Consider the following 26,463-nt stretch of genomic DNA (forward strand, 5'->3'; position numbering starts at 1 on the left):
AGTTAAAAGAATTTCAGTCTGCCCTCACAATATGTAAAGCTTTGGAAGGCATTTGTGGGGAGAGGGGGTAGATAATCAAGGATTTGGGAGATTAAAGAAAATAAAGTAAAATATACAGTATACCTACTTCAAAGAGTGAATTTTAGTGACCCAATACCTGTCTTTCAGAAGAATTCATTTTCTAGACAAGGAAGGCCAGCCTGTGACCTTCAGGTCAGGCATGATCCGCCAGAACCGTTCCCAAGGTTTGCAGGTAAATCTTCCTGTTCAGCTCCATCGGTGGGAATCCGCAGGCTGGGATTAGTGCAGGCAGGGGAAGCTGGTACGTCACAGCTCTCGAGAGTGCAAGAATATTGCTGCCAGGGAGCGAGGGCTTGAGAGTCTTCCTTTTGCATTGTGACCCCAAAAGACCAAGAGTTTGTACGTGTTGAGAGAAGCCATGAAGTAGGTGATGTTGGGCGGAGAGGCAGATGGCATAATAAAAGCAGACTTTAAATATAGCATTAATTTGTGCATGTGTTTCTAAATGCTGTTTTATTTGGGAGAGATAAATGACCCTGCAGATACTCTAGAATCATAAGACTGAAAAAGACCTTGAGATCATCTAATCTAAATTAAGGCCGTTATAACTTGTTGTGTCTGCTGTAGAGATTAAGCAACTATTCCTTGCAGCATCCTGTTTTCATAGCTGGAGACACACACGGGTCTGTATTCATCCATAGTATTTTCCAAAAATGTGCTCATTTTATTGCTCTCTTTTGAGCACATACCTGTCTTGAAGAACAATATCCAAAACTCTGCTCACTTTATAGTACTCCAACTGAGGCTTTCTGAATGCTGAACACAAGCTGTACTAATGTTCATATGTCCCAGTATTGTATTTGTATTTTTACAGCATGATACTGTTAACTCATAGCAGTCCATAAATTGAACATAACCTCTCTCTTTTTCAGTGGAACTTCTCCTTAGTCTGTTGTTCGACATTCAGTATTTCTGCTGTTGACTTCTGCCTATGTGCAGTGTTATGCATTTCAACTTTTTTTCTCAGACCACTTTTCCAGTTTGTCTTTTTGTCCTCCAATATAATTTATAGTCTCACCAAGCTGGTTGTTTGTCAATTTAATAAATGTACTCTCTGTTGTATCATCTGGGTCACTAGTGAAAATAGTGAGTAAGAGCAGACCCAGTGTAGGTGACTTTGTGAACTCCGTTCTAAATACATATTTTGAGAGTGAGCTACTGATGTTTTCTGAATGTGTTGGGGGGGGGGTTGGTTTGGTTTTGTTTTTTTCTTGATATGCATCCACATTAGTTTCATTTGGGTCTAATCTCTAGCTTGTGTACTTGAATATCATAGGGAGGCAATGCCAAGAACCTTATTTAAGTCAGGGTATAGTTCGGCTTCTCAAATGTGCTCCTCAATTTGAAAAGGAAATTTGCTTCGACATAATGTATTATTTTCGAATTCATACTGGCTTTTACTCATTGCCTTGTTTGCTTTTAAGTGTTTACAAATAGATGGTTATATCTGCTCAGTGTTTCTCCCCCTTCCCCTTAATTATGGGCTATTCTTGTCGTCGGCACCTTGAAAAGTGACATCATGGACCCACTGGAATAAAAAGGCTGATCAGCTTTGTTCAGAGGCAAGAAAATGCAATTAATATCATTAATCTACACTTCTGTAATGCATTCCACAGTACGTCAAGTGATGAACAATCAGAGGGAGATTAGCAGCATGAGCAGTAAATTAGATAGGAATTGGCTTATAAGATGTTAGCTATGTGGTGTTGAAATATGTGGAGCAGCGTAGTCGTGAAATAGGTCTGGCTAACAATAGTTGTTCACACATTTTTGGGAATGACTTGCTTAGTGTTTTCACTAAAATGTTTAGACTAATTGATTAAATTTGATTAAATATGCAGATGGTACAAAAGAGGAGGAGCCATTAACACAGAGGATGAGGGGGGGTTTATGCAAATAAAATTGAAAGTCCCTGCGAAACGAAGTAATAGAAATGGAAGAAAACGTAACTGCATAAAACACAAAATGGTGGATTTAGGAGCAGATGGAAAATGTAGACGAGAGCTTATCCAGCAGGAGCAGTGGCATGGAGAAGGTCCAGGCCACCTAGCCAGTCAGAGGAGGACTGTGACCTGCTGTGTGATGTCGAGATGATCACAGGTGTGACTCTGGGGTGTGTGAGACATGTCTTCCTAGAATAGAGGCATGCTGGTGTTCCCTTGCAGCTACCCTGAGAGTGCTTTTAAACCAACATACATAATTCTGGTCAGCCATAGTGGAGAAAGATAAATTCAAACCAAGCAGAACACACAGGAGGATGATGAGGATAACCAGGGTGTAGAAGTACAGTCTAACACGAGAGACTAAGTGGGTGTCTATACTGTATGCTAGTAACATTGTCATGTATGCTAGTAACATTGTCATGTATGCTAGTATGGGAGGAATGAGGGAATGTAATTAGTGCTATAAATAGATCTTGGAGGTAAATACTGTCTTATATACTATACAAACGGATCCAGAAGGTCCTGAATTTACAATACAGGCCTGAGACACGAGTTTGAAAAAAAGCAGAGGGGTACATCGCTTCTTCCTAATACACCAGTAAGTTCGAACTTGGAAAAGAAATGCATTTCACGTTCAGTGGGAAACTTCTAAGTGAAACATATTTGTGTGACCTTTCAGGGACCCTAGAGAAAGGAGATGAACAAGATCTGGATGATTTTGATTTTATCTTTAAACTTACAGCTGTCACAGTTTGAAGATGAGTGAATTTATAAAAAGCAGAAAACTTGTTATCTCAGAGAGAAATAGTTTCAACACCATCTGTCCTGTGTTTTCCTGAAAGGGGAAAAAAAAAAGTGTTTGTCCATCAAGGTTGCTGCTGGACAAGCGTGTAGGAAGGCAGATGCAAGAATCTAAAAATAACACTGGGGGTAGGGAGGGGGAATCCATTATGATATCTAGGTTACTTTCTAATTTGTTTACTAGATAGACTGATGGTGTTTCAACATTATTTCAGCATTATCCTGATGCTGGGGTATATTGACTAAAATCCCGTCTGTTCCATCAGACTTTTTGTTACCAAGTGTAAACTTTTAACCTTGACTTCTTGGTGGTTTATGCCTATAAGGTTTTTGTCTTTGAGAAGTTCTCCCAAACCTTTTATACTATAGAGTCAGGAATCAAACCAGTGTGTTAGCAACTGCATCTCAGTGTAGAAAGTCTGACAAAGTCACAATATGGGTGTAAAACAATCATAGCAGGAAAAAATACTGCTCAAGAAGGTTAAAAGGTATTTCTGAATATTAGATTGGATCTCTCACTGCTTGCATGACACACAAAGGTGAGGTGAACAATCTGAATTCTTATTTGAGGAGTATACACTACTAGCACGTTGGCTCAGTAAGGTGGAGCTTTTTGCAAAGGTAATTAAAATGTAATGCATCAGTGTTGCTTAATATTTACCTCAGTGTTTGGAAATATGAAAATAGTACTTTTCAGATAAGATACTCTTATGCTTAAAGTGTACATGTTTAGGATATGAAGAGAATGTGTCACAAAACACAGAGAAATGGCCAAGTAAAACTTTACTCCCAACAATCTGGGACTAAGTGAGCAGAGAGGCACTGAATCCAAAGCCAGAATAATCCTCTCTTGGCCCGAATGGCTTTCCCTATTAAGGGAATCCAGAGCTAGCCAGATAGAAAGCCTGCAGAACTGGCAAATGGGCTTCGTAATTTTTGGGAGACAGTGGAATTAGAGAGGGAGGAAGGAATAGCCTTTTAACTATTCACCAAAAAAAAACCCCATTATGAATATATTGCAAATGGAACGTGCTTATTCCACAGCTGTTATTCTGCCTGACAAACAGTGAAATACACTGCTGTCAGTAAAAGGGAGTAAATTTAAAGACTGGAGGAATGGCTTTGAGGAGTCTTTTGCTTCTCAGAAACAGAATCCAAATTTATGTATAACAACTTCATTCATATGCTAATCTGAAGCAGGTATTTCCCTCTTTCAGTTTCTACAGAATATGTTCTTCTAAAATACTGCTCCTGGAATTTTTTTTCAAGATTTTTATACTTCACCTTTTGTATGTTTTTGAGGCTTTTGTTATTCCAGATAGCTTCGGACAGAAGCTCCTGTTCAACATATCTTTTTTTTCTCCTGATCCTAGCTCCGTTTCAAGAGCCAGTTCTACTCCCCATAGAGCCTTTCTACTTAACTGAGTTGTTACAGCCTACCCAAGTGACCATTTTATGGCATGATGTCAAGAATATGCTGCATGCCCTGGGTGTGGCGTCAGGCATATGGGGAGCATTTGACATTACGAGAGTTGCTTGGAGACTGTCATAGGGCTGTGGGAATGGAAAATACCGGCACGGGTGCATTCTCAGCACTGCCGTAACGGAGGAAGTGATGCCTGGAGTGAGGCTCCCTCAGAACCGCACCCCGTTTCGCCTCCGATGGAGCCAGTGGCTTGTTTCCAGGAGGCGGCCCTGGACCGAAGGGCCTGCCAGCAGCCTGAGCAATCAGGGAGCCCCAACTCCCTCATCCAGTCGAGCTTTCTGTGGTGAGGATGCACCCAAGTTGCTTTGGAGAAGAGCAAAGAGAAAAACACAAAATAAAATACAGTCCATTTAAGAGACAGGAAGCTGACTAAGCTGGGTTGAATAAGATGCCTTAGACAAAGGAAAGAAAGAGGGAGTGGTTGAGCAGAAGAACAGAAAAAGCAGCAGAATTGGGGAAAAAAAATCAAAGTTAAAAAGGGTATAAGGGGTGAGAAGGAAAAAGGTGAGGCCGGTATTTCAGCTCAGGGGAATAATACCAGAAAGGGACCTTCTGAAAGCTAGATCTGGGTGAGTCTCAGGAAGTGACATGTGCTTCAGAGAGGCAATTGGGAATGTAGTATGAGAGGGGCAGGAAGTAGTAGGAGGGTGAAAGGTGGAGTCCTGTTCTGTAATGGACTTCAGTTAGTGGGAAGTATGAGAGGGAGGCAGTGCCGGATGCTGAATCAGAAGAGCAGCGATTCTGTGGATGTAAGAAGCCTGAAGCTGGCGTTCTCAATCAGGTTGTTTTTCTGGAGGTGAGTCTGGGAGGAGGCTGAGTAAATGAATGTTACATCCAGTAAGTTCAGGGGGAAAAGGATGCAAGAATGTTGTGAATGTTGGCAGTAGGGTTGGAAGAAGAGAGTAAAGCCAAGAAATGAGTTGGAGGGAGTTTGTCATTATTGTGAAGGAAGCAAGAAGGCTGTAGAAGCACGAATACTGAAAAACATGGATGGCACCCAAGTTAAAAAGGGTTTGATGAATATTGCAGAAGGAGTGTGGGTAAGAACATCATGATCTTGAAGCTGTTGTGCCTGCTTTGTGGAAGACAGAATCCAGTCCCAAGGTTAATGACTGTTCTGGCACATTAGCACCACACTTGGAAACTTATATGAAAGTCCAAGATTTCATTGTGCAGTGGGTTGTAGAGCAAACGCAGAATGGAAAAGGTTCCTTTCTCCCCAGAGTTAAATTTCAGAGTAAGTCAAGGGCAGATGACACACGAAGACAGGCAGATGGGAAATAGGAGGCATTACTTATGAGGGAAGATGAGGCTTCCATAAAGCAGCGGACAAGCCATTGTCAAGGTTTCAGAAGTCAGTACAGCAAAGCAGAGGTTTAAGGAGAAAATGGAAAGATGTCAATGAATCATCTTTGCAAGTGTTGCCAGTAAGCGGTTCCTGAAATTCATAAATGAGCAATAGCAGGATTGGGAGATGCTGTTTCTGAAAGTGCAATTTGATGTGATGGGACTGCTGGGGGAAGGAGTGCAAGGAGTGGACATTGTGGGCTGGAGATATTTGTGACAGTGTTTTGAGTGGGTCTGAACATGTGTGCATTTATTAAGGCTGGAGGAAAGGAGGCTTCCGTAATCAAAATGCAGGATGAGTGTAGGCTGGTGCTCTGAACTACAGGAATGGGTAGAAAAACATATGTTTTTAAGAAAGATCTGCAAGAGTTTTGTGTAACCTGGACTCAGAAGTGAGAGCGAGCTGGTGACATTTAAGGATGACGTTGATGTTACTGGATTTGAGTGAGTGGCAGGGTCACAGCATTTCTGCTCAGCCAGTGAAGGGAGAGGGCATAGGAAAAGACATGTCTGTTAAAGCGATGCTGGGCTTGAGATGACAGACATCCACAAAGGGATGCCTGAGAGACTGCTCCGTATTTTGTCTTTGGACATAAAACTGGAGTTAGAGCACTGGTCTGTAGGTTCCAAGCATAAGGATTTATGTCTGTAAATGGCATACTGCGAGGCTAGATAGGGAGAAAAACATCATCGACAGGCCGCTGATGGAAACTGAATTAGGGAAGGCATAGAATGGGCTAGGAAGAAAGGAAACTAGGGGCAGTAATTGTGAAAAATACTTTTTAGGTACCTTAGACCTGAAAAACGACTTGAATTTGTAGAAAGTATTGGGGATTTTGTAACGGGAGAAATGAAAGCAACTTAGTCTGAAATTATTTGTGAAAATTCAGAATTTGTAGTTTCTGAAATTTGCAGATCATTTAAACACTGGCAGCAGACTCCAGCAAATAGGAAAACTCATGCAATACTATTGCCTACAATGACGATTTTAATTTTTTTTTTTAAATGCCATGCTTCTGTTTTTTCCTTTTATGAAGACTATTGGTCTCCTGTTGCAGCAGGGACACCAAGTCAGTCACTAAAATAGTGCAAGTTTACTAACAGAGCTTATTCCCAGAGCTGCGATTCCAGTACTGGGCTGATGAAGTAGATGGGGATGAAGTAATGGGGAAAACTGCACAGTCATGTTGGTGCATGCAGCACTAAACCCCATGGGGCTTGCCCAGCGAAGGACAAAAGCGATTTTAGAAGTTGATTGAAAATATTGCAAAGATAGAAACCGTATTTTAAATTGGATTAGTTTGACATACACTGTAACATCGGTTAGCGCTGATACGCAAGTATATGTATTGTTTCTCAAGTTCCTCGGCTTCTCAGTTTTGAAAAATTGCTAAAGGTGGCCTGGTGAAGTTTTTGCATGTCTGCATGCCTCCAAGTGAGATTTGCCCATCTCCGTAACCTAAAAAGGAGAGTTTAAATGAAGAATTTGCCAAATGAGCTTGTGCCTAGATACCTGTTACTCTGTTTTACGTGTTGCAGCCTTAGTAGTAGTGATTGTTTCACACAAGTTAATTCCTCCTTTGGACTTTGGTTTCTGCACTTAAGTACACCGTTTGAACTCAGTCGGTTTGCACAAATACGTAATCAGAAAGTTAATTTCTCCACTAATGTGAGGCTGTCCGTAGCTCTGCTCTTACACTGTATTATTTCTGCAGGCGTATCGCTATGAAACAGTTCTGCTTGCTAAGCAAATGTAGGGCAGCACACACAGGAAGAAGATAAGTATAAAAACGCTAATTTAAATGATGAAGACTGATTCAAATAACTTTAATTTGTTTTAAAGTTTAAATGTTTACTCATTTGCAATATTTACATGTGTGTTTTCCTGGCCAGCAGCACCGCACAAATGGGTTTCTCAGGTGCAGTGCGGGGAAGAAGCATGGTTTTTCACTGCCTCCAGGAAAGGAAAGGAGGGTTCCAGCAGAAGCCCCCTAGCTCTGTGTGTGCTTTAGTTTCCCCATGTCCTTGCGGTGTTTCTGGCAGCACTGTGCCAGTAGCCTCACAGCAGGGCCGTGGCTGCCGGCCCGGGTGCTGGCTGGCGGCCAGCCCGCAAGAGCTGCAGCTGGCCCCGGCAACAAAGGGGGCTGCAGGGGGCTGCTGCCTGCCGGCCTCTGCCAGCCCTGCCTGGGCACCCGCCGCCCCTCTGAGCCCAACCCCTCTGTGTTGGGGCGCTCGAGTGAAAAACCTGCTGGTGGTTTAAAGGGGAAAAAGAAAAGGCAAAAAAGAGCAGCTCTTGCAAAACCGTGCCAGCACAACCCCGGCATGCCTTCTGCCTCAAAGCAAACAAAAAGCAAACCAAAAACCTCCAGCAGGGGAAGGCGAAGCCATTTGCCACCTGGAATTTTACGTGCGGTCTCTAAAAATACAAAACCTGCAGTATTGCCATCCTTGCATGCATGGCTGACTTGAGCCTGAGGCTGGGCTGTGCTGCTGCAGAGGAAGGCTTTGCCGTAGTCATAGCTTCGCCTGCGATTTTAGGAAGGGAATGTTTGCGTTTTTCCGTCGATTTTCATGATTATCTGTAGTTCTAGCGATTATCTGCAAAATAGGGCACACACTGTTACCAGTAATACATGTATCCTGTGGCAGGGAGCCAAGACAGTAATTGAAGGTCAGGGATTGTTTGCCGAGTGCAGTTCAGTGTGCTGCCTGATTCCATAGGGGACTGGCAGTGCCAAAGAACAAAGGCAGCTCTGTTCCTGCAAGCTTATAGTATGGCTTGTTTGACAGAGTTCAGGCCCGATTGTGAGATGAAGCAAACAGTAGTTGGAAGCAGCGCTAAAATAATGTGCCTATTAAATAAGCCGCTCTAAAGTGTAGTATTTTGCAAATGTTGTAACCAAGCTTGGATAGCAGTATTTTCCTTAGGCTGCAGGAGTCTTAAGACAGTAATTTTTAAAATTGGTATTTAAAAATCAACATTAGTACCTTTACATGGCAAATCTGTGTTTTCATTTAAGAACACACACAAATGTTGCAGTGAATTACTTAGTAAGCCGTAATGATGTAAATGTTGTTTTATGTTGCCCTAACATACTTAATGGTAGCAATTGCACCAGTAGCGACTTCCTTATTTTTTTTTATACTCTCGAAAGGTGTTTTCCCACTTACCGGATTTTAACTGAGATCGTCTTTTAAATGAAGCCCTTGGAAATAGAGTTGCTGGGTTAGTACTCCACATGTAGCTGGTGCCACTTGAGAATTTTTAGCAAAATCCCTTCGTGGTAATGAATAGGTGGTGCTGCACTGGGTATTAATATTCTTCGTTACTAAGTTGCCATCTATTAATAAAGCTTTGTCCAAAGGGGCAAACTTTCCTGTCCTCCAGACAGTCTTGTGATTCGTATTTTAACAGTGTCTGTCTTGGATATTATTAAGGATTGCCTGCTTTGACAGTTGCACCACATACCACACAGCTCTCACAGCACCATTAGTTTAATGGTAGCATGAAGTATGTTGCACTTGGTAATAGCGGAATTCATTTGTTTGCCCTTCCTGAAATGACTGTTGCTGTTAGGACTCTTAGTTGAGAGAAATGGTAAAACAAAACCCTGAAACCTTAGGGGAGAGGTACACATTTGGTGGAAGCATTAAGTATGTTTTTGGGATGTTCAGTACTTGGAGGGAATCTAAACAGCACTTCAAAAGCTAAATTGAAGATCATGGAAGTATAGAATTAGGTTTGGGAAAAATTCTTGACTGCTTGGCAAAGCCTGAGTTGGGATATTTCCTTGTGTTATTTTTTTAGAGGTGGTGAGGCCTCTGAACAAGTGATCTGTGGAAGACTGCCCCGCTCACTGGACAAGCTGCCCCGCTGGTGGTTGGAGGCAGACAACGGGCACGTTTCTGGGCCAAAGGGGTAAAGGCGGCGCAAACTGCGGCCCCAGCATGGAACAAGGGTGCATGTTGGTCTCTGCTAGTGCATCACCTCTCTCGGTACCAGTGAAAGCGGCTGAGGCGTTATGCCCCCCTACCCTGGGGGAGGTGGGGTGCGGAGAAGAAGTGATTGGCAAGAAATCAGCTCAAAATGGTGTCACTAACAGTGTTCATTTTATTTTATTTTTATTTCTTTTTCTCTGGAGATGAGGAAGTGCAAGCCCCAGTGTGGCCTGGCTGGGGCAGGGGCTGTGTGTGGGGGGAGCAGAGGGGGTTAGCGAGCCCCATGCTCTGCTGGCGGTAGAAGGCGGCCTTTCTCTGGCTAGCCCTGAGGGCGAGCGGGTCTGGTGAGGGGCTGAGATGAGAGGAGCAACTGTCCAGCGGGGTGGTCAGGAATAGATGGAGACTGCTCAGGGCACCGCAGCATCGCTGCCATATAAGGCTGCTCAGCTGCTTCGGGCTCGCCAGGCTGGAAGACCACTTAAAAGGGAAAAATCAATAGAATAAACTGCCTCTGCTACTGTCCCTCCAAAGCAAAATCCAGTTTTGCAGCTGGGTGGTTTGAGCATCGGCATGAAACCCATGTGCAGGTAGACCGGTTCCTGCCTGGCTTGTCACGAACTGCTGCGGAAGAAACCCAGTTGCTGGAGAAAAGTCCGCGGTGGGTAGAGAGCCTTCCAGTTCAACTTTAATTTTTAACTGTACTTAAGTATTTTATTATTTCAGAGCGCAGTATTTTATAGCATTCCAGTACACCTTTAAGCTTACATCATTTGGAATAATTCAAGATGAGAACAGAGAGGTAGTCATGCATTGATTTCCCGTTATTTTCATACTTTCTTGGCAAAGTACACACTTTATATTTTTTCCATGAAGTAAAAAATCTACAGCTGTTTATGTTTAAAGGGTTCAGAGGAAATAAATGCCTCTATCCCAGCCTCCCTTGTGATTTTTTTTTTTTTTCACCCTTTTTTTCTTCTATCCATGCTTGTGTATGGATAGAAGCTATCTATCAAGGCTAAACTCAAGGAATGCATTGCAGGCATGATTGCTAAATTTCTGTTTGGAAACCATTTACCCATTCGATAGTGTACCATGCACTTTTTTTTCCTCGGGACTATTGAGGTGAATTGATGTTTTTATGTAAAATGTAAACAACTAGTTGGTTAGTGCCGTTTATTTCTGTTCAACAGCGGGAGAACGCATTTTATGGTGGATTTCTTTTTTTTTTTTTTTTGTCATCAAAGAGAAAATAGGTTGTATGCTGAAAATTAGAAAATTGTGCTTGAGAGCGTTTTGTATGAGTTTATGGGCTGTAAATATGTGCTGATCCGGCCTGTAAGTGTCTGCTGTTAGTGGAAGGCTTGGGGATGGCCAGGCTTTTCCCTGTCCCCGGCGGGGCCCTGGGGAGCCGAGCGGACGGACGGAGCTAGGCCATAGACCATGTTTGGGGTCTCGCAGGGTGCCGAGGTCCGGCGTGGGCCGGGCTGGCAGGCGGGAGGCTCCCGGGCCGCCGCCACACGTGTCCCGCCGCTCCGCCCCCGCGGGACGTGGCCGCCTCCCCCCCCCTTCCCCCCGCCCTGCGCCCCTCGCTCGGCTCCCGGCGGCGCGGGTCGGCGCCTCCCGGCTCCTCCCCGCCCCGGCGGAGCGCCGGCACCGCGCACCGCCCTTATGTAAGCAGCGGCGGCGGCAGCGCGCCATGACCCAGCAGCGGGGACGCGCCGGGGCCTCCGCGGCGGGCCCGGCTGCGCGCTAACCCACGCCGGCCCCACAAAGGGCGGGCGGCGAGTCCTCCTCCTCTTCCTCCTCCTCCTCCTCCGCCGCCTCCTCCCCCGGCCCCGCCGTCCCCGCCCCCGGCGCGGCCACCCGGCCCGGCCCGACCCGACCCGGAAGCGGCGCGGCGAGAACCATTTTCCCTGTGAGTTCAAAGGCGGAGGCGGGCGCGGAGGTCCCGCGGGCCGGGCCGGCCGCGGGGCGCCGAGCGAGGTGCGTACCGACGGGCGGGGGTTTGGGTCAGCTGGGTCGCGGGGGGCGAGAATCCGTCGCTGTGGCTCGGCGGGGGGGGGGCGTCTCCGCGGCTGGCTCCGCGGGTCGCACACACGCTCCCCTCCCCCGCGGACATCTTAACTTCGTGAGGGGCGCCCGCGCCTCTTTGTTTGCCCTCCGGGGCCGCGGGGGTGGAGCGGGGGTGTCGTGGGTCGTGTTCCCCCCCCTTCCCGTCTCCGCGGTGTGCGGAGCGGCGCACGTGACGCGCGGGCTTCCGCGGGCGCGGCGCGGCACGGCACGCGGCCGGCGGTGGCTTTGTGCGCGGCCGAGACGGGCCGGGTATGCCGTGAGTACCGGGGACGCCGCCGGGGGCCGCGGGAAAACGGGGAAAACCTTAGTTTAAGAAATTTTTGTTGTTAGGGAGGTTAAATTTGTGCCGTTACCGCCGGCCGTTGAGGCGCTAGCGGCGGGGAGCCCCGCCGTTACAAAACAGCTGCGGTCACGGTCGCTGCCATGCGGCGCCCTCGACGGGGAGGGGGACCGGGGGCGGCGGCGGCTTCGCACCCGCCCCCCGGCCGGTTTCTGCCCGCGAGTCCGGCGGCCCCGCCGGGAAAGGGCCCGCCCGCGGTAACGGCGGGGTTGGGAAGGGACTTTTCCGTGGGGAAGGCCGGCAGAGCGCTCCCTCCGAACACAGGGAAGCTCTCTGCGCCGTTTTTATGTCAGATCTGCCGTATTTGTCTTCTCCCTTTTCCACTCGGTAATTCCGCCTTGGAGTACAAACCATGGCAACAAACTGGCGTTGGAAGAGAGCTACAGCTATTTCGAAGTTTAATGATTAAGTGTCATAATGAAGAGGTGCCCGTGTTTGCGCTATTGCAGACTAAACAGCGAGGCTAAAGAGCAATATGGGGAGAAGTTTGCCGAAAAGCACGTATAAATGAAGTTTATGTGGCCTTTGCGATTTTGGTGGTGTAAAGAGGACAACCTCTAAAACATTACAGGTTTTAGTTAGGAGTCGCTTTCTCGAATACATTTTTAGTCCGTTCTCTCCACGGTACAAATTCCTCTGGAGAGATTTTTTTTTCGGGGGGGGGTGGAGGGGTGGGCAAAAAGAAAAAAAAAAAAAGGCGAAGCGGTGTACGCGCATAGGACAATGTGCTTTTGGGGCGCGGGGAGCCCCTCCCATCGGAGCGGGCCGTGGGGCGGTTGTACGTGCGGGATGCGGCGGGCTGTAACCCGAGCGTGTGCCGCAGCCAGCCCCGCCGGCTGTCACCGCCGCCGCCGGGCAGGGGGAGGAGAGGCGGCGGCAGCTCCCAGCCGAGGTGCGGCGGCTCCCGGAGCCCCGGCCGGTGCCAGGGAACTGCCTGCTCGCACGGCGGGGGCGGCTCACCACGTCTCCAGCTGCTTAATTGCATTAGGCGGAGAGAAAAAATGCACTATGTGCTCGCTCAGTACGGCGTCCTCGGGAAAGCGGGGCCTGTGGTTGCCATGGGTGGTTTTTTTTTTTGTTTTTGTTTTTGTTTTTTTTTTTTTTTTGAAACGATAAATAAATAGATGAGTTATGTTACTGGGCGTTAGAAAAAGCAGTCTGTGAGTAATCCGCTGTAGTCGTGAGTATTTGGTGAATGCCGTGGAATAGTTTTGAGACTGTTCGCTGTGAAGTGATGGTACTTAATATTTTCTAAAAATTTATTTGTATTTCCAGAAGGTCCAAACCCAAACACATCTTTTCTTCTCAGTCTTGGAGCTGTGCCAGATGCCTCCTGTAGGCAGGTTACTTCTTGTGTGAGCTGGGGTAAAATTATGGGGAGGTAGAGAAGGTGGGAAACACAGAGTAAGAAATACATTTTATTCAGCATCAGGAATCTTGGTAGCAAAGCAACCAAAGCGTGTGTATGTGTTCACAGAGCTCCCTTTGGCCAAGCAGGGAAACTTTGAGGAATAAAAGCGGAATTTTTTTTTTTCAAGCAGCCACTTAAAAAGTCAGATGTCACTTAAAATTGAGTGCTGGAGTCCTTTACTTAATTGTGGTCTTCAGGGAGCTGTGTTAACGTAGGTGGTAAAAGGAAGCTTTATGCAAGTTTGAAAGGGAGATTTTTGTTTCAAGAGGTTCAGTTTTTCCTGGTTTCAGCCAGTATGCCTGATTCTCCCTAGGCTTGTCCTCCACTTTGGGAATGGAAAGAGGGAGCGTCTTCCTCTGAAAGTCTGCAAGGAGCTTGTTGGACCTTCTTACGTTTATTTTCATGTTGTTACATGCCTCACATGCTTGCCTCTAGTAGATGACTCTTGCCTGCTGTGCTCTCAGTCTGTTTTTCTTTGTGCATATGCGATGCGTGGTGTGAAGTTTGGTCATGTCTTCTGTCTTAAGATTTTTCAAATCCCTAACCTGTCCCGGTTTGGATGTCTCCTTGGTGGCCTGCCTATCTCCTGGAGCTGATGGAGTCTGGACTTTGCTTTCCTGAGAAGGCCTGCTTTTGTTTTTTTTAAAGGGTGGAGTTTTGTTGTTTTTTGATAGTGGGAATGTTTTCTAATCGTGTCTGTAAAATTTCAAGTTGTGTGCAGCTGAGCAGCCATCCGTGTCTGAGGAGGTGTGTGACATGGCATAGTTTTGCTTTATTTATTTACATATTTTTCCTCTGTGCTTGTGGGATAGCCTGCGTCCTCCACATGCGTATTTTGGGGGCGTTGGCCTGTCTAGAGGCTTAGATCTATGAAAGCAAATGAAAAGGCATTACGTTTCTCTTCTCAGAATAATCACACTCACAGATCTATATTTGGAACTAGTTCTTTTAATACCAGCAGTAAGATAAACCGGTGGCTCATACGTACCTTAATCTGTAGTGTTGTCTGAATCCTGAATGATAACTGCAAGCCGCATTCCACACGGTTTCGTTTTGGCTAATGATGTGGTATGTCCTGTTGTTTGTAGTCGGAAACGCGTTTCTTGACCTGAATAATAGCACAAAAAGTTAGAGAGGAGCCAGCGTGGAAAAAGTAGAACAGCGTATGCGAAGATGCGGGGGCGAATTAAGAACTGAAAGACTACAGCGTTGACTTTTTAAAAGAAAAGTTTGCTTGTGAGTTTATACACTCAACGCTTTGCAATTTCACATGTGAACTCCACCCTCTCTTAACTCGAACCATTAGCAATACAAGATCCATTACAGAAAAGTGATGCAAGAGCAAAGGCCCTTTCTTAACTATTAGAGGTTAAATAATTATTTACTATTTGGACTCTGTAGTTAGCATATTATCATATTCTCCTGCCCCTGCAGCCCTTTCATCTAGTTACCCTGTTGTGAGATGGCTGACTTGGCTGATAAGGTGTTTTTTTTTTTTTTTTCCTTTGCTTGCATGAGAAAGGGTAACAGCTGAAGTGAAACCCTAAATAAAATGGAAAAAAGAATGCAGTGCATTAAATCTGAGCATTTGTAGAGTTGGATATATTTATTAGAAAGTATTACGTATCTGCAGTGAAGTAGTCTCTCATTTGCTTAGTGAGTGCCAAAGCTGAAGCTCCAGAGAGGCTTGAGTTATATTTAGCCTAATCGCAAGGCAACACCTTTGTAAAGTAGGTAATGAAGTCTGATAAAACCTTGAGTGCATCTCTTAGGAGCTGCCTGCAGACTGGCTGAGGCCAGGTCACTGGCTGCCACTGCCCTGCTTAGGTGGCTTTTGTCAAGCTATGGGATTGCTTCGTGCCTCAGTTTTCCCATCTGTAAATAGACAACAGTGATCCTACCCTTCCCTTGTAAGTACTTGGGGTCTGTTGCCGCGGGGTGTTGCATCTGAGCTAGTGAGGTCCTGTTGCGATAGCGGCATCTTACAGATGTTAGCGTAGCGTTTGCACGACACTGTATGTGGTTTGACCTGCCCTTGTTTTCCTCTTTGTCTTTTCCTCCTGCATTTTAAATTTAGAATCAGTCTCAAAGCGCTTTTTTCTTTTCCTGTTTTCCCTCATTACTATTTTTTTTATGTCCTTTAGAATAACTTTCCTCTATTTTTTTTCTGCCCCTCTGTGTTTTTTCCCTTATATACTGCATGTTCTTTCTGCTGGTCTTTTCTTTTGTTCACCCGTGCCTTCCTCTTGCTGTTCCTGTCTGTCTTCAGACTCCGGCATTTTCTCTCCCCTCCATCCGCTGGGATTTCCTTTTCACCTGACTCATCCCTTCTCGGTACATCCCCGCTCAGTCACGCTCTCCTTGCGCTTCTGTTCCAGGAAACCCAGCCAGCAGGGAAGGGGACCAGCTGAAGTCATGGCTCCCTCCCCACTTGCCTACTGCATCTCGCTGCGGCTGGACCAGGCAGGGTGCCTCTGGCAAGGACTATATGGAGGCATCGAGGAGCCCGTTATTCCCTGCTTCCCTTTCTCCATGCCTGGCTTTTTGCAGAGGGGCCGGGAGGTTTCCTGCTTCCTCCCACGTGCTGGGGAAGCGGCGAGGGGCCATCAGCCATCGGCTGATGGCTAATGGCCCCTCGCCGCTTCCCCAGCACGTGGGAGGATGCAGGAAACCTCCTGGCCCCGCTGCAAAATCCCCGGGACCAGGCGCTGTCATCTCCGAAGCCGTTGCGCCGGAGCAGCCGGTTGCTGCAGGGAGGAGCGGCTGCGGGGGCGGCAGGCAGCAGTCAGAACAGATGCAGAGACGGGCAGGGAAATGAGATGGTTGACTCGAGGCAAGGTGAACGATTTCAGAACAGGAAGGGAGGGAGCGTTTTCACGTCTGCAGTCGGTTTCCACTTCAGCGTCCTTAGTGTAATTACCACTGCGCTAGCTAGTCCTGCAGGCAGAAAGAGAGGATCTGCGTGCTAAGCTGTATGTTTAAGATATAATCGTGCTCCTGTACTTTGAGCTTCTGTGGTAAACACTCTTGCTCAAGCACAATGAGGGAAAGGAAGAATGTATGGTGTAGTTCCCTTTTCTAGCTGGTTTTCCACCAACGGCACAAAGGAAAAGCGACAAAACACAAAATCCTCCTTTTTTTGTATAATTTGTTATTCTGTTTTAACTTGTTTTGATGGAAGAATTACGTCAATGTTTATACAGTCCTGGGGGTTTGATGTGCTGAGCTTTTTTTAATTGGTTAATTTTCTTTTCTCTTTCTTTTTTTCCAACAGACATTCAAGCCCTTGGTTGGAAAAAGTGTATACAATTCAATTACTGCAGTAGAATTCCTTGTGGACAAACAGCTGGATTTTATAACTGAAGATAGTGCCTTTCAGCCCTATCAGGTAAGAAATCTGGTTAGTGTATAAGTACTGTCCATTTAGCTGAGTTAAAATCCATGTGTTTTATTACTTTTACGTGCATTTTACAGTCAAGTTCTGTGTTACAGGAGCAATTTCCTATTGATTATTGTCAGAGACTGTTGCTCATTTTGTGAAAGATTATGTCGGATACTGTGAATCTGAGCACGTCAAGGAGTACTATGCAACTAATATTATTGAACGACCTTTAAGTAAAATACCTGACCCCTTTAAAGGTTAATCAGTACCATTAATTGTAGCGCAGATAACAGATAGTATCCATCTTTATGAAGCTGAGCTTTCATTTCTAGGTCTTTGCACCACTACAGTGATACCTGACCTACTGTTTTTTTGAGAATGAATAGCAGAAAATGTTAATTTTTTAAAAAGAAAAAAATACTTTCTGCTGCTGTTGTTTCTAAGCCTGCTAAAATTTCCAGTATCCTTGATTTTAATGCTTTCTTCATTAATTGGAAACACATTAAGGTATTACTGTGTGTGTATTGAAAGAACAAGAGAAGCAAGATTCTTTCCCTGCCCCCTCCCCCCTCCCCCCCCCCCCCCCGGGGGTGGTCTGAAAATCTTTTCTATGACAAATAGAAAAACATTTGATACTTCAACTTGTGCTGAACTGATTGCAATTAGAATAGCCATAAATTCTTTCTTACGGCTGGGATGGTACACTGCAGTGATACAGAAATAGTACTTTGAGACTTGGAATAACAGATGGCCCTGAATAAATGCTATGTAATTTTGTCCTGACACCCCTTCTTCCCTCCTCCTTCACCAAGATGTTTTTTTTCCCAATACCAAATATAGAGCTAGAAAAAGAGAAGCAACCGAGAGAGAATCCTGGGGAAAGGAGAGGGAGGTTCAGTTTGTGGAAGGGCTGGTGCTTTCATATGCCTGTGGTGGGGGAAGCCAAACGAGTCCAACGCTTCTCGTCAGGGTGAGGTTACATGTTATGACTCGAGCTGCTGGAACAGCTCAGCTCTGTCGCAAAGGACAGTTCCCACTATCAGACCCCACGCTAGTGCCTTCAGTCTTCTAAATCACCGCAACCTTGATTTTTCAAAACCGGGAGGAGGGGGGGAAGTCAGTGATGTTAGTGAGCTGAGCTGGATTAGCCCAGGGTGCAGCGAGTGCTGTGGCTTCCTCTAGGGAGGGGGTCAGGGTGACGCAACGCGGAGTGGGATATCCTCCTTTGGCAACAGCGACCTCTTAAATCAGCTGAGCCGTGAAGTGTAAATTCACCCTCAGAGTACAGCCGCAATCTTCCAGATTCATTTCACAAAGCAAATACTTGGGCTAGTGTCTGTCCTTTGCCTGAGATCTATCAAGATCACGTCTCCGATAACGTTCATTCCAGCAACAGTAATCAGTCTCCTTTTGGCAATGGATCATTTCTTACGAGATGAGCTGAGCAAAACAAATTGAACACATGAGAAGGACTGCCTTTTGTAAAATGATCCCATTGCCAGGTCTCGCTGGCGGTAACATAGCAATGCTGTTTTAGGTCCTTCACTTCGAGGAGTATTTACTGATAGAGTATTAGATACAGAAGCACCTTGATTTGGGAAGCTGCATACAACTGGAAAGTATCATTTTTTGGAAAGTATGTCACGTGAACAGCTGGCTTTGTAATATCTTGGTAGATAATACTGTCGTTAACAGCATTAACAACTTCAGTTTTAAGAAATGTTGACCAAAACCTGGTACAAAGCTTGTGAAAAATAGTTCCAGATACAAGCTTGGTCTTGCTAACTCCTGGCCTACATTTTTGACATGTAGAGGACAATTCTCTGTGAGAGGCCAGGTTGTTTCCCCTGCTCATGGAGCAAACAGCTACCTATTAAAGCCTGAGATGGAGGCTACTGATCCGCATCAATCATTAGTTTGGTGACAAGAGATACCTAAATTGTCTGCTTGTTTTAACATTACAAGAAAGCTGCTGATGGAGATTCTTTCTAAGTACTAAAGCTTCCAGAATTTGCATCTTAACTGGATATTGCTCAGATCTTGAATGAAGATACATGAACTAACATTGAGCTTTCATCAAATAAAGATTTCTTTATTTGAAGGATTATAAGCAGTTTTAGGAATTACTTTCATAGGCATGTCTCTTTGCAGGGCTAGCAATGTCTCATTGCCAAGTTTTACGAGTTAATTGTGCAGATAAGAACTTTAGTGAATGATAATGTCTTCAAGAGAACAGAAACTGTTTTTTAAAACATGCTGAATTATTTACCAGCAGTGTGTTAGATAGAAATATGAACTTGATCATTATGAGACTACTTTCTCCTGAAAGATAGATGAAGTGGGAGGATTGGCTCCATTTGTTTGTTTCGCTTGTTTTTTTGTTAATGCTGGAAATCACATTCCTAGCCTTACAGCCACTTAAGGCAAGGTAATTTTTACTTGTACCTCTTTTTTTGGAATGCCTTCCTTTTCTTTGCCATGAAAATGGGTCCTAGATATATCCTTGGTAAATTTCCTGAGAAAATCTGCTTTTCTGAAAAGGAAAAAAAAATGGCTGTTTTGGTCCCATTTTTGGTCTGGAATAGTGTTAACCTGCTTTTGAGCAGAAGACAGACCTGAGAAAACATTCTTTGCAGAGATGAGTTAACTTCATGTCTTTCTAAGTGCGTTTAGTTTTTGGTTTAAGCTCTCATGGCTGTACGTTTTCAATATGAAGCCCTTAGAGACCATGGCAATCTAAACAGTTTTTGTATTGCATTTTGCCGTTGGTGCCTAAAATTCCAGTACCTTTCTGCCAAAACTAACAAACTTTGAATCTGTGTGGGAAGAGTCCATTTTGCTTCAGATACAATTCTTAACTACTGAGTAATTTTTCCCATCGTTGCGTATACTCATAATATGCAGCAGCAGACGCAGAGCATTTGGTATGAATTCTGCTCAGATCAGTTGTGATCAAAAAACGAAGTGGTGTTTAACATAACTATTGGGCTAAAGGGCTTCATGAATAAGGTGGTGGTGTCCAGTTTAAAGGTGACAACTGCTTAAGGCAAAGAAAACAGCACACTTGGCATCCTTTTAGTCTTGGCAGGAAAAACAAAGTTTGAGTAGGCAAAGAACTAAATTACGGTCGTTACCAGAAGTGGTTCTTCCAGAACAAGAGTAAAGAGACTTTGGCAGGACTCACTGGGGAATCATGAACCACGGATTCCCATGCCATGTCTGTTCTTTGCATAAATAAACATGTTTCAATTGTTAAGAGATTCAATAACCTTCGTAAGAGCTAGATGAATATCATTGTTAAAAGTAGGCTGTGCAGCTGCGCTATACTAGCCTTTTTTCAGTTTTTCATGTCTTCACAAGGTTTTCTATAGCAAGTGTTACACTTGTCAGTGAATCTGTTCTTCACAGCTAAATGTGATTTTTTTTTTTTTTTTCTTCTTTTCCCTTATGTGTGTACTGCTTTGAATCCTGCCCTTCTCCATAAAAATTCTTTGGATTATGTGTGTGTGGCGCCTTGAACACCAACCTACAACTTGTTTCCGGTGTCTTTTATCTCTGTTGCTTCATAGAGGATACAAACGGTATTATTGTCTACGTGAACCTTGTGTGCTACTGAGAATGACTCATTCATTAATCTGGGATGGTCAGACCATTTAGTCATGGAGTTCTTTTTATGGTGGTGACAAGGGGATCTTGAGGAGAAAGCAGATACGAACATTTGCTGTGGTACTTTGCTTGGCAATGACATGAAAATTATGTTCCTTTGCAGGAAGTGATAGGCATAAAATTTACAACATGCATTTTCTGTGTCAAACTAGCATCTGTAGGAAACGTAGTCTTGAAATGTGAGGTGTAAGTCAGGTCCTTAATATTTTTCTACTTTGCACTCGCAGTATATAATGTATCTTTCGTGATTAAGTAAAAATTGACAAATGTGGTAGGTTTTATAGTGGCCCTTGCTATAGATTGAAAATGAACACACTTTCAAATATGTTTGTTGTTAAAATATCTTAAGCAAAACAGCAGTAAGCCTGCACAATTACAAGTGTGACCTAAATCAAATAATGAGAAACCAAAATTATTTTCTGTAATAATAAGTTACTTGTACTATTCTGTGACAGCTACATGTCTCTTAACGATACACGTAGTAAGTTAAGCAGCAGCAAAGCTGATCATGCCTTAATTTGTTTAAGCATTGTAGTTTATTTGAAGGACTATAGATGGGGATGTGAAGCATTAAAGCCCAGCATATGGTATGTGTGACCTCATCAGAGTGGTGTTTTTGTCTGGGTGGTGTTTGGCAGTACCCGTCACGGGCACTGTTGGGCTAAGTGCGTGATTCTGCTGTTACTGGCCAAAGCAGCTGGAGTCAACTGCTTTTAGGCTTTGGACAAGCAAATAAAGAATAACAAAAAGTGGTTTATACTGTGTTTTTTCGTAATAAAATACTGTTATGGAAAGACCCAGAAAGACTCTACTTTGCCCAAGCAGTCAGTGAGTTTCAGCTGTGTGTCTGGGTCGGGCAGAGCAGAGCGAGTGATACATTATATATTCCCAAATACACACACACACACACACACGCATTTTGTGTGCATGTGTGATAAAATATTTCCAAAGGATTTGTGAGCGCACAGCACTGGAACAATCGTGCACAGCTGAGCCAGGGCAAAAGAAGTCAAAATAAGTTCCTTCACAATCATTAAACTTCCTGCAAAGAGGGTATTTCACCACTCAAGGAAGTGGAAGGATGTGCACACAGTCTTCAAAAAGTTCTCCTGCATATTGGGTTTAAAAACATAGAAAAAAATCTTGCTAAGAATGAATCAAGAACACATTCAGTTCTTCTCTATCGTGGAATCTTTCTTGGATCCACACTGCTTATTCTCCTTCAGAACAACTTTTTCTTTCTTCCCTTTTTTTTTTTTTTTTAAAAGAAAACAGACAAGCCTCCGTGCCTTAGTGTTTCAAAATGGTAAGGTCTGCTTGTCTGCCTCTGTGCTGAAGGTTGCAGATGTAAAGATAGGGCACTGAGAAATCCCTCGTGGGAGGTGTTACGTGCGCAGTGATAGGCGTGTGTACTTTGCTCTTTTTCTAAATGCGTGTTGCACGTCTGGGAGCTGACAAGTCAAATGTCTGACACACCTTCAAGGTTGTCGAAGTAATAATAAAAAAATTTCTAGGTAATTGTGAAAGAGGTTGCTTAGATTGATCTAATACTCTGCTAATCTTACTTGATCTGTTACAAATTCAAGTTCTATATGCCATGAACTAAGGTTTGAGAAAAGGGCGTTATGCAACTCTAATACTCTCCTTTTTTTGTTTATTAAGGGCAGGCTTTGGGTATTTCAGGCCTGGATGCTTTCGGGTTTTGTGTCTTGTTTGCTCATGCGAGCAAGCCAGTCGTGTAACGTGGCTTGTGTAGTAATGACAAGTACACATAAAAAATTCTTTAAACATCTTGAAACAGGGATAAAATAATATTTTTCTGTCTGCATTTTAAGCACCCCATAATCATACAGTGCACTCATCTTTCAGACTTCTCTTACGTTAAACTTCAGGCTTAAAAATAGCTACTGCAGCTGAAAATTGCTTTTCCCATAAACTTGTACCTCCACTGACCAGGCGGGCAGGAGCTTTTGGGTTGGTCCCACCCTTTGAGGTTGACAGAAGCAGCTCGGGAACTCCGGGTGCCGGCCAGCTGGCGGCGGTGGCCATCATGTGCTCGCCTCCGCTTTCGTTTCCTCCGCGGGCAACAGAGGCACACACAACTTTCTGCATCTTTAACTCTTCTCAGCGTCGTCTTTAAGAGCGATCTCTATTCTTTCCCACGTCTCTGGTGTCTGGACCACCCATAAGCAGCCCAGCTGGCTTCTCTGGCAGCGTCATAAAGAACGATGGTCTAAACAGCTTATTACTGACACATCTATGTTTAAGTGTACGGTTCCAACGTGAGGGGAAGCAGAAGGCTGCATCCAGCTAGAAGTGGGTCAGATGACTCATACCAGTCCTTGCTCCCTGTTACACGTGTGGGACAGAAGAGTTTCATCGGAGCACTTGCAAGGAGGCAGGAATGAGGGAGGAGGGATTGGCACCCTCCACTTGCGGAGTCAGAGGGAGATGTGCACTGTCTCTCCTAAGCCTGTATTTGTGCCTCCTCTCGAAAAAGAGCTGCTTCATCTGTCTTTATACTGAAAATAAGTGCAATAAAATGGTAACTTTCTTGTTTTACCTTGATTTCTTAAGAAGTCAGGGCTTCTTGGTGAGGTTTGATGCAGGAGTGGAGTTCTTCCAGATCTGACAAGCACGGAGGAGAGGCCACCAGCCAGCAGGGAGGTGCTGCCACAAATAGCGTGGCTTCTCCAGGTAGTAGGAGGGAGTTCTGGTGGAACTGCTGAAGGCCATGGGAAGGTACACGAGGAGGAAGGGGGAAGAGTTATGAGATCCCTGGGGTAAGCCGAGTTTGCTACAGCAGAGGTAGGTCTCAAATCCATAGGAGAACAAGTTTCCTTTCACTGTTGTAGAGAAACTTGTTTTACTCTTCCTACAATTTTTCAAAAATCACATCTGGTTAAATGGTTTGACTTCGTTAATCCTACTGCAGGAGATGGCATTGAAATAAATGATTTAAAAGTTAGGAATTCAGAACAGAACAGGTGGAACAAAAAAGCCTGTTTCTTCTTTGAAGGTGAAGATCAAATCCTTTCACTGAAGTATCTTAATACTTCTCAAAAGCAGTCTTGGGATTACTAAATTTACAAATGCATCCAGTGTTTGGAACTTCCTGTGTAATCACAAATGATTACTTTTTCCACCAGTAAAAGTCCATGGAAAATACCGCTTAGTAGTAAGAGAAGCACTTCTTACCCTTGGTTCTGTGTTCTTAAAATTTCCAGTCTTCACAGTTGATTTATTAAAAAATGAAAGTATTTTTCTTAGATGATGCTCTTGACCAACATTATTTTCATAATCCAGACACAAAGTTGGCTCTTAGAGAAGTCTGTGTCACTTTATAATCAGATGGTGCTGTACCAGTATGTTCTTGCATTCCCAAATAGTTGCTGTATGTTGGAATTGGGAATCCTAACTGCTTTGGGGAACTCAAGAGTGTGAATGAGGATAAAATCCCACAGTCATTGCATGGGAGTGTTTACCCAGGGAGGGAAAAGAGTAGGCCTTCCTGCGTTTCAGGTGGGGGAAACTGCCTTTCGTTGAAATGTGTTCTTACCAGAATTAAGTGTTAGCCTGTGATAAACACAATAGCTCATTTAATGAAGTGCTCATGGTTTCGTTCCTTCCTCTGATACAACATAGCTTTGTTCAGGGCTGTTACTCTATAACTTTTTCTTACAAAACGTGTTTTTGAAATCACACCTAATAGAAGTACTAATTTGTAGTTTAGGGTTAGTGCTTCATGAGAACTGCTGCACAGCCTTCAGCAAGCTGCAGTTAGTAGAGGTTGAGAGCTATAGCAATTCCAGGTGTGTATATGGAATTCCTTTTCCAGGCCAGACATCTGGGGAGGAACTCAAGTAATTTCATGCAAACTCGACTTTTTTTTTTTATTAAAACCAAGTATGAATCTTAGTATTTTCTTAGACATTGAAATAACTTTACTAATAAAACAAAAAGTGCGGTATTTGTTTTGATGCAGAGGGCTTGGAGTACAGCACATTTCCTGAGCAAAGTTCATTTATTTTTAACAGTATGCTGCATAATGAAATATAGTTCTAAAGTGTTTCTTTTTACTACCATTGTTTGTAAATACTGATTCCCCCCCACCTTCAATCTAGCAAACATTTCCTGTCTTTTGAATGGAATTAAAATTAACTATTCCTGTTTTTTCCCCTGCATCCCCCTCTTGTGTGTGTCTGCCAGCGTTACTGGGAGTAGTGTTTTAGTATGCTTTTGCTGAGCAAGTGGGTTTGAAGCACGGTGATCTCTGTGCACCTCACAAGTTAGCCTGTATTTTATGATTTTACTAGTGAATTTTACAATTTTAGTTTAGAATTTTAGTTTAGGAATTATATTTCAACCATAGAGGCTGGGTTTTTGCCCACTGTGAAGGTTTTCTTCCTTTTTGATATCTTTTCACTGCTCTGTGCCGCTTTGGTATATAGCAGATAAAATCAGGTTAAAGCAGATTTCAGGATGTGTAAGATTTTGTGTCTCAAGCATGGTGCTTGACAGGCTTCCCCCCCTCCCACCCCGAGTGGTGTAATTCAGTATTGAATTATGTTTTTAATAGGAATTTTTTGGTTCTGTGTGCTAGTAGATTTATCGGCAGAAAAATATTGTGAAATAGATGAGCATTGTATCAATTTTAAACACCGAATGACTTTCCTAAGTTTACCCCAAGGAGCTTATTGCAGCAACAACTGAAATGTCCCTGTTTTCTGATTAGCAATTTAATCTTTCCTCTTTGCAAGACCCATTATTCATCTGTGCTATAAAAGGCACAGCTACTGCTTTCTCCAGAGCTGCAGAGAGCTGTAGTGTTAATCCAAATATGATATACATCCCAGCTGGTCAGACCTCTGTTATTTATAGGGAAAATTCCTAAAATGGCTCCAGCAGGTCAGAATGTAGCTCTTAGCCGGGGGTGGGGGGGGAAGCACACGATGGTGGCTGCATTGCTTCTGATACTCTCTGGGAGCAGAGGCAGTGTTTCCATGTTTGCAGAGTGATGGGCTTGTTGTTGTATGTCCAGCCAGATGGTTGGAGAGTCTCTGCACCATATTCCTGAGACCGGAGAAGCTTGTTCTTCTGAATGAACTTTTGCAAGAAAATGTGCTAATTGTTTTCCCAACCCAGATACATTGCTTCTGGGCAGTGCTGCCTTAATTCCTATTACGAATTAACTTTGAAAAGTTCTGTGCAAATACAGTGGTACTTGTTTAAAACGTGAGAGAAATGTCTTACTCTGAACTACTTTTGTATTATCGGTGTGTTGGCAACACTGTTCTGTAGTGCTTACTATTCCAAGAAACACATTTTCAAACAAACCCCGCAAAACCACTTGAAAAAAGCATTAATGTAATAGTAATTAAGTGGAACAAACTTTACTGAAGCTGACTTTCAAGAACATTTTGAAGATATCTGGTGTATTCTTTCCTCTTGACAATAAAAAAAGTGGCTAAGGTATTTTTATTGTTGGGAAGGATTTGTATTCTGCCCATAATCCTCATGAGTTATGGGGGGAAAGGAGCTGGAAAGCTGTATGTTCCTAGAGCTCCTGGAGAATTCAGATTTGTTAAATAGGATTGAGGACATCTGCAGAAGAGACTAGGTAACTCTGGAACTGCTGGTAATTTAATGGCGGTAGTTCAAATTACAGGGCACAGAGTCGTTCACAAGAGTGAAATACTGTGATGCGCATTTCTAGGAGGTGGTGGTGATTCCAGGAGCTGTCGTCAGTCTGCCACGTATTGGATGGTGTTTTATTGTTTTTTTTCTGCAGATTTTAATTGAGAGACCTTTGCTCTTTAATACAGTAAGCTCTTAGTTATCAGTAGTCTTGTCAAATTATACTGTGTTGCTGAGTAATGCAACTGATAGAAGATTTGGTGGAGGTAACTACCATGAGATAAGAAATGAACTACCCAGTCTTTCATTATCTGTGGTGGCAGTGTACAGCTTTCCAACTCCACCAGTTCAAGCTGC

The 26,463-nt window shown here is 44.1% G+C and overlaps 1 protein-coding gene across 11 annotated transcripts in view; it reads left to right on the top strand.

Moving 5' to 3' along the window:
- The window catches only part of JMJD1C (jumonji domain containing 1C), a 166,902-nt gene that overhangs the window by 91,724 nt on the left and 48,715 nt on the right, over positions 1-26,463 (top strand). For 6 of the 11 annotated variants that reach the window (XR_008467063.1, XM_054206128.1, XM_054206133.1 and 3 more), the window contains one exon: positions 16,696-16,809. Coding sequence is in view for 3 of the 11 variants with exons in the window: in XM_054206128.1 (XP_054062103.1) it covers positions 16,696-16,809 (114 nt within the window). In the remaining 8 variants the exon portion in view is untranslated. Of the gene's footprint in view, positions 1-11,305; positions 11,581-11,824; positions 11,927-16,150; positions 16,260-16,695; positions 16,810-26,463 lie in introns of those variants that run through there. The other 5 variants (XM_054206132.1, XM_054206136.1, XM_054206135.1 and 2 more) reach the window with 5 other exon arrangements.

This window comes from Rissa tridactyla, chromosome 6 (assembly GCF_028500815.1).
Source record: "Rissa tridactyla isolate bRisTri1 chromosome 6, bRisTri1.patW.cur.20221130, whole genome shotgun sequence".
Taxonomy (NCBI): Eukaryota; Metazoa; Chordata; class Aves; order Charadriiformes; family Laridae; genus Rissa; species Rissa tridactyla.